The sequence below is a fragment of the Astatotilapia calliptera genome, chromosome 4, assembly GCF_900246225.1.
Source record: "Astatotilapia calliptera chromosome 4, fAstCal1.2, whole genome shotgun sequence".
Lineage (NCBI taxonomy): Eukaryota > Metazoa > Chordata > Actinopteri > Cichliformes > Cichlidae > Astatotilapia > Astatotilapia calliptera.
Genome location: NC_039305.1, coordinates 12,602,774 through 12,612,105, shown reverse-complemented (window position 1 = coordinate 12,612,105; position 9,332 = coordinate 12,602,774). Strand labels below are relative to the sequence as shown.

Below are 9,332 nucleotides of genomic sequence, written 5' to 3'. Positions count from 1 at the left end.
TCTCTAGTGTACAAATATTACATAGCGTGTATTTCAGAATATATTTATGTTTTAACTATGAAAACACGTTTAAAAATTGTGTTCTTTTGAGTGGTTTTTTTCCTTTATGTGCTCCTCTCTAAAATGTAATAGTTTATTTCAGTCATCTTAAATTTATGTTACTAACAAAACAGTGACACATTTTCTTATTTACTGAGAAGAAAACACATTTCTTTAAACCAATGTTTTTATTAATTTAATGCAAAATATGAATTCCTGAAAATACTTGTTAAAAACCAGCTAATGAATACATGACTTAAACCTTTTGCATTATTTTGATTTCTAACATGTAAAGACTGTAATGAGCAAACAGCACAAGCAGTAAAGAAGCAGATTTTAAATGCACATTCTGGTCCTCGACTATTCAGTGGGACATTCTGACTTCTTGATGGTTTTCTCTGAAGTCTGTGAGCCCAAAGACACTTTACATGTATAAACCTTATCCATGTTCCATTCTTTTTTTTTCTTTTTTTTTTTCCTCGCGGCTGCGTGCAGCGGGGCTAGGGGAGGGTCTGTGCTGACGGACGTGGGTTACTGACCTGGCAACCTGGCTGCCCCTGGGTGGGTCCGGGATGGGCGTGAGGTTCTGGGGGCGCCCCGTCTCTGGGCTGGGGCCCGGGCCGGGCCTCGGGGGCTTGGGTCCTGGTTGGTGTGTTGCCGGGGTTGTGGGCGGGTGGGTGCATGGGGGCCCGGCCCTGGAGCAGGGTGCCGCCGGTGCGTCGAGCCGCCTGGGGGGCTCTTCAACTGGTGGGGGGGATGGTCACATCTTGCAGGAGCTTTCTTCTCTTCAGGAACTCTCTGCAGGAGGGGGAGATACAGGAGAGGTGGAGGAAGATCTCAGCCTGGGCGTTTACCGTCTTATGTAGTCTGGAAGATGAGTGGATGGTGGGGTGGGTGCAGTTTTCTCTGTGGTGGGGTTGGGTGGACTGTCCAGGGCTCTGTGGAGCCGGGGGGCGCTACTGCACTGGGCCCCGGTCTGATGGGCCTGGGCCCCCTTTCCCTGGCGGGTCGCGAAGGGTGGGAGTGCCTACTGGGGTCAGCGGGGGAGCTGGCCCCAGGGAGGGGTTACCTGCCCCTCCCTTCCTTCCCTCCCCATCTCCAGCTGCCTCCCTCTTCCCGCTCCTCCACAACCACCCACACATGCAGAGCCTTGGAGTGGGGGTATGTCACCAGGGTGCAGAGGAGGCTACCCCCCCCCCCCCCCCCCCTCTGTCCCCTTCTGGCTGCCTCTGCCTCAATTTTATCCCACAACTTAGACATTCACATTATTCACACTCTCATTACACATACATATAGGATCTTGGGGGTGGGCACGATACACGGAGTCCAAAGTACCATCAGGGTGTATACCTCACCCCTGACGTCGTTGCCCACTTAGTCATTGAGGGCTAGCAGGAGGGACTATGCGCTTACCTGCTGCTCCTTGGCAGGTAGCTCCATGCCTTCCTGGGTTTTAATTGCACCTTAGAACACATATGCATCAACACTACAATGAGGTTTGGAGTCTTCTCCCACCCCCATTCTCTGCGGCCTGCTGGAGCGGGAGGGCTAGTAGGAGGAGTTGGCCGTCCGACTGCGGTCTGGGGTGTGGGGCCTCCCTGCTGCTGCGGAGTCGGGGTGGTCTGCCTCTCCCCACCGCAGGGAAAAGGGTAACACCACCTGGGTCTGGGTGCAATTCCCCCCTCCAGGGGCAAGGGTACCTAGACCCGGTTTGTAGAGTACGCTTGGGGAGTGTGATCGTGTGTACAGCGTCTCTTTATGTCTGTCTCCACGTTGGTTGAGTGTGGAGTGAGTGCATATGAGAGCATGAGGGTGGGAATGGATGTTTGTGTCTGTGTGTGCCTGTATGTCTGTGTCTATATGTCAGGTTGGGTATCAGACGCCACCTCTCTGGGGACACCTCAGGCCCTCCAAGGTTTGGAGGCCTATCTCCACCCACCACCACTTCCCCTGCCGGTGGCGGACTCCCTCAGGTGTCGGTGTGTTGGTGGTTCTTTGTGTCTGGGGGTGGGCGTCCGGGTACACACCGGCTCACTCCTTGGCGGCCGCTTGTCGGGGCCTAGGGCCTGGGGCTCGCTCGGGCCCCTTTGGAGGTGGGGTGCCCCCGGCCTCTCGGCCTGGGGCTCGGTCACTCAGGCACAGCTGGGGGCCGGCGGAGCTCACGGGCGCGTCACTGCAACTCCCCCTGACTTCTGCTCCGCGGCTGCTGGGCGAGCCCTCATCTGGGACTCTCCTCAGCTCTTACTGGAACAGTGGCGCGGCTGCCCCTCTGTTGGTCTTCCATGGTCTCTTGTGTTCTGGGGGCCTCTGGATGTCTGGAGTTTTGATCTCCTCCATACCCGCTTCACACCCTGGAGGACGGGGCTGTGGCCCCCCCACACTCCCTAGCAGATCATTACATGGAGAAACCTTTGGAATGCAAGCATGCTGATCCACACAGGTATGCACACATGGGTATTCACAGACGCGGACTAAAGCTTTCTTGGCTGCTGCCTCAAAGCACACTGTGCGCTGTCTATCTTGCGTGCTGCACAATATCGTTTATTATTTAGTAACTATTGATATCTATGACTAGCTAGTTTATTGTGATGGTGCTTTGTTTTCTCTATTATTATGTTGCTCTTTGTTGTTTGCTGTCTCCTCTGTTTGTTTTTTTTTTGTTTTTTGTTTTTTTTCTCCATACAGGTGACCCAGGAGTTTTTTTTTTTTTTTTTTTTTTTTTTTTTTTCTCTCTCTTCCCCCCCCTTCTCACCGTCTCTTCTCCCCTTTGGTTTTCTTTCTTTCTCTCCCCCTCTTTCTCTCATTCATTCCCCCTGTCCTATTTATTAAAAGAAAAAGGGAAAAGGAAAAAAAAAAAAAATGACAAAGGATGAACTGAAGCTCTGCCATCACGTAATGTCGCATACTGCTGTTTCTGATGTCATTTAAAAAAAAAAAAAAAAAAATCCATGTTCCATTCTGATGTCTGGATGGTCAGAGAGCTGCTGATTTGGTAAGTCTGGTCTGGTCTCTGAACAGCAGTGCTGGTAGAGATCTCACTGCTCACTGGACTCCCACCAGCCAACCAGCTCACATCTGCAAAAGGCACAGACTGACTGGACAGACAGACCAGAGAAGCTGTGTTGGACCGGAGCTCAGCACTGGACGGAGGGAAGACTGTCAGGACAGGAGGAGGGAGGCTGGAGCCTGAAAATACATGAAAGATGTTCAGAAAACAAAAAACAAAAACAAAAAAATGAAAAGAAAGGAGGAAATTATATGGAATAAACATAACATTTGTTATGAAATTAGAAGAATATAATTCTGATATGACTTGCAAAAATATATAGAAAACAATAATCCAACATATCATTTGAATTTCTTTTTACATTTTTCCCAAAAATATGACTAGCTACTGGTTCACTTTTCATGTAAACATCTTGGATTTAATTCTACAGGTTTCTGCATAACATGTCAGCTAATGTGAATTATTTTCTTTCATTTCAAAGAAAACTGTACAGCCAGGTTATAATCACTTCAAAATAATTTTGAACATTTGCTGGGTCAACGACCCAGGAACCCTGACAGTACAAAGGATTTGTGTAATCTGATCAGTGTTAATTTATCGCAGTGGGGATGTAACAGTTATAAGATTTGAGAGTAGTATTTATACAATTTCTGTTACTTAAACATCACTTCCATCAACATATACTATTTTATGTTTGGTTTATCTGATATTTTGTCTAAATGTGAATGAGTGAGATGTCCATATTGTCAAGATCTGTGGGTGCAGATCGTGTGAGGCGAGGTGTGGACCCATGCACAGACAACACAGCGAAACAGGAAACTTGGAAACAGAAAATGAGCCATTTATTTTGGGCTGAACACTAGAATACAAAAATAACCTAAACTTGAAAAACTACTGAGACACAGTCAGAATGAGGCACAAGGGAGGACCGACACAATATATACACAAAGGTGTGATAAAGAAAATGGAAGCAAAGCAGGAACAAATTAAACATAACATCACAGCGGAAGCAAGGGGCCATCAAAATAAAACAGGACGTGGCACGCAGACTGAGACCCAGACATGGAGACTTCTGCTTGAAAATAGAAGAGAGGAAAGACAGAAAGGGAAGTGCACGACTGACTGGGGAGACTAAGGATGAACCATAATGAGGAGAACATGGGAACAGAAAATGGAGATGAACACAGACGCGACTGAGACATTTAGCAAGAAGGCAAGGGACACAGTGAGAGAGAAACACAAAGGGAGAGAAAGAGAGAGAGAGATAATGACACGGAAAGAAAATGACATAAACACAGATGGGGAACTACAAACTAAACTCAGAACACAAGGGAACTCAGGAACAATGAATTCATAAACTCAAGACTAACTAGTGAAAGATAAATATCATCATCAAAATAAAAATAAAAAACAATCATAAATGTCATGATTCGACTGTGTGGCAGGCAGGAGAGGACCCAAACGTACACTCACGGGGACACGGGGAATAAACTCAGAGAGCACAGCTTTATTGCTGGAAAGGCAGATCACAGGTAATACAAACACACAAAAACTAAGAATACTGGGCCAACATGGCCCAGGACCATGACATAAAAACCCAGAAAATTCAGAATCCTGGGTCCAAGACACAGAACCACGACACATATTTCAGTGCTTTGCTCTTTATAGTTTTAATAATGAATGTTAAAAGAATCAAAGAAGGCGCAATCCAGTGTTTAATAACACTTTATCTGAAAGTGGTGGGTTACATAGTGTTCTTGATAGATCTATTATCTCCACATCAAAGAATATCAGAGAGCATAAGTCAGCATTGCCCTGGCTCAAAGAATATTCATCGCTCTCGTGTGTTCCTTGCCTTTGTGCTAATTTGTGTTCTCTTGTAAATAGACCTCCTGGAACATCCCTGTCTTCCTGTGGAGTGATTCGTGAGCGAGTGAAGTGAGGCTGGAAAAACGGCAGTGTGTCACTGAATAGGAGAGAGTGTGATTAACCCCGTCTTTTCCCCCTGGATTCCCCGGAGCCCCTACCCCTGCACATTTGTACATAGCACTTGGTGTTTGTAAAGATAAAATAAGATTAAAATATTGTGTTGTTATATTTCTTGAAAGTATCTGGATTTAGATCAGCAAAAGAAAATCTACTGTTAACTTTATCATTTTATATTTAATTGTACTCTCATTTTCTCTCACGTTCGCTTGGTGGTTTCTGAGCACTAGTAAAAACCATTTAGAAAATAGGATTAGGTCATTCTGAACAACATTCAAGTGATGTTAACAGAAATGCATCTAGAAGAGAAGAGATATGAAAGCTCCTGAAGACACTGGGTATAGAGAAAATCACAGGGAAGAGTTTCAACAAAAAAAGCTTACATTCACAGGTCAGATATTTCAAATATTGATTAGAAAAAGCCTCATGAATGTGTTTCTGATTAATACACACTAAATTTAAAAGAAGATTATCTCACTATGATCTATAGTCACTATAACATTGTTTTTGATTAGCTGCATATTAATGAGACACTCTTTTGTCACAGCTGCTCTTCCAAATTTCCTTTTCAAGCATGTTTCAAGGTTGTTCTACTGGACTGAGATCTGGTTACTGCAGTCATTCGAGTTCAGTGTTTTTCAGTCTTCTGTTGTTTAATGTTGGTGAAACAGTGTAAATTATAGCCCCAGTTTCCTGTTCCTAGCTGACAGGTGTAGTCTTCTGTTCCTGTAGCCCATCAGCTTCAAGGTCAGATGTGTTGTGCTTTCAAAGATACTCTTCTGCATAGCTTGCTTGTATTGAGTGGTTATTTGAGTTTCTTTTACATTTCTATCAGCTCAAAGTAATATGGTCAGTCTTCTCTGACCTCAGCAAGGTATTTTCACCAAAGAACTGCTGATCACTGGATGTTTTCTCATTTCAGTGCATTCCCCATAAACCCTAGAGGTGGTTGAGCAGGAAAGTCCCCACTATGTTAAGTCTCCCCTGCTTTCATGTATTTTATGTCTGTGGCATATGTTGTCAGTCCAGGTTGTCATGTTTATATCTCACTGTGTTTCCTGTCTTATTGTGAAGAGGTCTGGTGTGTCTGTGTTCATCGTGTTCAGTTTTACTCTCCCATTGTCACGTCGTTATGTTCATGTGTGTCAGCTGGTTCCCCATGTGTTGCCACTTCCCTCATTATCCTCCTGTGTCCATTTAGTCTGTGTGCTCTCAGCCATTCTTTGTCAGGTCGTCTGCTCATCCATGTCTCATCTCCAGGTACCCATGTCAGTTCACTATGGTTAAGGTTTTTCATGTTTTGTTATTAGTTCACCCAGTTTAGGTTATTGTTTAGTTTTCAACGATGCCCTATTATTTTGTACCCTCATTACTAGTCTCATTAAACGGCTTGTTTTGTTAATCCACACCACGTTTCGGTCTGCGCTTGAGTCCTCCTCTGCAACACATACGGCCTGCCCCAGCCAGACCGTGACAGCTATTTAACACAACTAATGGGAGGAGGAGCTGTTGGTATTTGTTTGTGTTTCATTGGTTACCTTCCTTTCTTCTTAATCATCCATCATTTTTGATTGTTTATATATTCTTTTTTTCACTACTACTACTATTATTATTATTATTATTATTATTATTATTATTTTAAACAAAAAGTGAGTAGTTTTCTGCTACCATTCAAGGGAGCTAGGACTGACCAAATTATATTACCTAAAACATTTTAGGTGTAAACTGTCACATTCATTTCGGTATGTCTGTGTTTTATTCCACACTGGGTGTTTGGGAATGTAATATGTTCAGATTCCACAAAAGCTGTGGTGTCACTTAGTTTTGTTTTTGTTTTTGTTTTTTTGTCCTCCCTAATGTCTCTCCATGTTTCACAGTAACACATTGCTGAGTGTCCTGCTTTTAACTGTTAATTAACATCTGCCTGTCCCCACTGAAAAACTGTGTGCATACTGAAGAGCTCCATCAGAGATTCTTCTCTAATCTCTTAATTTTGCAGCTAGCAAAAAAAAAAACAAAAAAACAAAAAAAACGCTATTTGAAGGTGGTGGGATTACACTGAGTTTGTTGGGTGTGTCTTTTATAAAAAGACCATCAAAAAGCAGAAGTGTCTGTGTGGAGGTTTTTGTCACAGTGTAAATCACTGTGATACTATGTGCACATTAACAGAGCTGTCCCATGTCTGACAGTAATAGACTGCAGAGTCTCCCTCCTCCACATTGCTGATGATCAAACGATAATCTGATCTTGACTGATGAGTGGATGTGAATTTTGGAGAGGAGAACCCAGAGCCATAGCGTGGAGAACTATTGCTATGATAAAAATAGAGCACAAACTGAGGAACTCCTCCTGGAATCTGTTTGTACCAACGAGCAGCACTGTCAGTAACAGTCCCCAGGTTACAGTCCATCGTGGCTGTCTCTCCTTTCCTCACTGATACAACAGGTTTCTGTGTCACCACCGTCACACCACTCACACCTGCAAACAACATGAAGACACAGAGTCAAGAGAAACACACCGACATTAGTATATATGTGTGCAATATAAGTCAAAGTCTTTACATGTTAGAGCAGTGATGAGACCACAGAGAGTTGCCAGCATGATGTCGATGTGAACTAAGAACTGAAGAAAAGGTGCTGGAGGAGCCATTTAATACAACTAACAGGAGGAGGAGCTGTGTCTCCTCCTTTCACCCTATTACATCATCACAATATTTATTTTCTTTTTTCTTCATTTATTTTTTATTAACAACATGATGTATATATTTCAATTGAAACATTAAAAAAGAATAATGGAGAAAAGTATACCAAGGCCTCCAGAAGCACAAAGGGAATAATACTGATATTAAAACAAAATGGGAAAAAGAACTAGACATACAAATATCAAAGGAGGATTGATCTGCTATGTGGGTGACACACAATGTGAAATAATTGAAGAGAATTTACTTCGAAAAAATCGAATTTGTGTTTTTGTTACACCTTAAAATGAATGTATAAGTTACAAAGTCAAGAGACAGTCTGGTCACATAAATGCCACCCACTCACAAAACCTCTGGAAATGTAATAAAATCATAATATTTTGGAACAATACAAGTCTTACTCAAAGAAAAAAGCTATAGACTGTGAAATCCCTGTAGAGACCATGGTGCTGTATTTTGGAGTAATTCAAGAGGCTGTTGTGATTAAAAAAAGATCAATACTGTATTCATGCTAAATATTGCTCATTGTTTGGTTACAAAAAATAAAATAAAAACTAAAACAAAGAACTGGAATATAAAGGGAAATCTTTATAAGAGGATGACCTTCTTGCAAAGGTCTAGGCGACTTTTCACAAAAGTGGAAGAAATGGATTGCCTTCATGTGTCATGGTCCTGGGTCTTGTGCCCTGTGTTTTGTTTTCATTCAATTATGTCCTTGTTAGATATCTATAGATAATATATTATATTAATGTGTCATTATTCAGATCAGATCAGAATCTTTATTGTCATTGTCACAGGTACAACAAAATTAAAAATGGTCCCCGATCAGTGCATCATCCCTAACAATATCAAAATATAAATAAAACAATAAAATTCAATAAATAAAATACTTTGAATACTTAAAGTGCTTATAAGAAGCATCAGCAAACATTTACATACATTCCCACATACATGCTTCAGTCAGTGCATAGATTTTTTTTTTTTTTTTTGCCTGTCCTGTTTGGCTCTTTTGCCATCAGAATTGTTGTCTAAAGGCAAAGAAAGATGCCCAACGGATTTACTTTACCAAATTGACCATCCCAGCCTTGCCGTAATGGTCCATTTGATTCACCTTTTATTGTTTCTTTTATTTTCACTTACTGAATACGGGACAGACTTGACTGGGGGAAAGAAGGGGAGAAAGAAAGAGGGAAAGAGAAACAGCTGAGAAGAGGGACGGGGGAGAAGGGCAAAAGACAAAAACCAACAGAACGGGCAGAGAAGAAAAAAAATGCATATATCAATCACCTGGATCACCTGCTGAGAAAGAAAAAAGAAAACAAGCAGAAGAGAACAAGAGTAATAGAATAAACAACATCACAATGATATATGGGAATACGACAGCAAATACCAAACACTAAACACCACTGTGCAGCACACAAGACCAACAGAACACAGTGTGCCCTGAGGTAGGAGCCAAAAAGGGTGTAGTTTGTGGGTGTGATCACCCGTGTGTACACCTGTGAGCATGGACGCGCTTGTTTTTTGTTTTTTAAAAGGTTCCTTCTTGTAATAATCTGCTAGAGGGTGTGGGGGGGGCCACAGCCCCGTCCTCCAGGGCAT

The 9,332-nt window shown here is 42.7% G+C and overlaps 1 protein-coding gene across 1 annotated transcript; it reads right to left on the bottom strand.

The window, feature by feature from the left end:
* Window positions 1-321: 321 nt before the first annotated feature.
* Window positions 322-7,749, bottom strand: LOC113020655 (immunoglobulin lambda-1 light chain-like). Its single transcript, XM_026164814.1, has 6 exons — window positions 7,594-7,749; window positions 7,177-7,510; window positions 6,759-6,780; window position 6,145; window positions 2,990-3,225; window positions 322-486 (listed from the first exon to the last, which is right to left on the bottom strand). The coding sequence occupies exons 1-6, from the start codon at window positions 7,679-7,681 to the stop codon at window positions 400-402; spliced, it is 768 nt and encodes a 255-aa protein (XP_026020599.1). The 5' UTR covers window positions 7,682-7,749; the 3' UTR covers window positions 322-399.
* Between the last annotated feature and the right edge of the window lie 1,583 nt (window positions 7,750-9,332).

Bases quoted from the DNA above. Each gene is read 5' to 3' on its own strand.
- LOC113020655 (XM_026164814.1), bottom strand. From the start codon at position 7,681: ATGGCTCCTCCAGCACCTTTTCTTCAGTTCTTAGTTCACATCGACATC. The intron at 7,511-7,593 runs GTAAAGACTTTG...TGTTGTTTGCAG, and splicing joins TCTCATCACTGCTCTAACAT to GTGTGAGTGGTGTGACGGTG. The intron at 6,781-7,176 runs GTGATTTACACT...AATAAAACACAG, and splicing joins AATGTGCACATAGTATCACA to ACATACCGAAATGAATGTGA.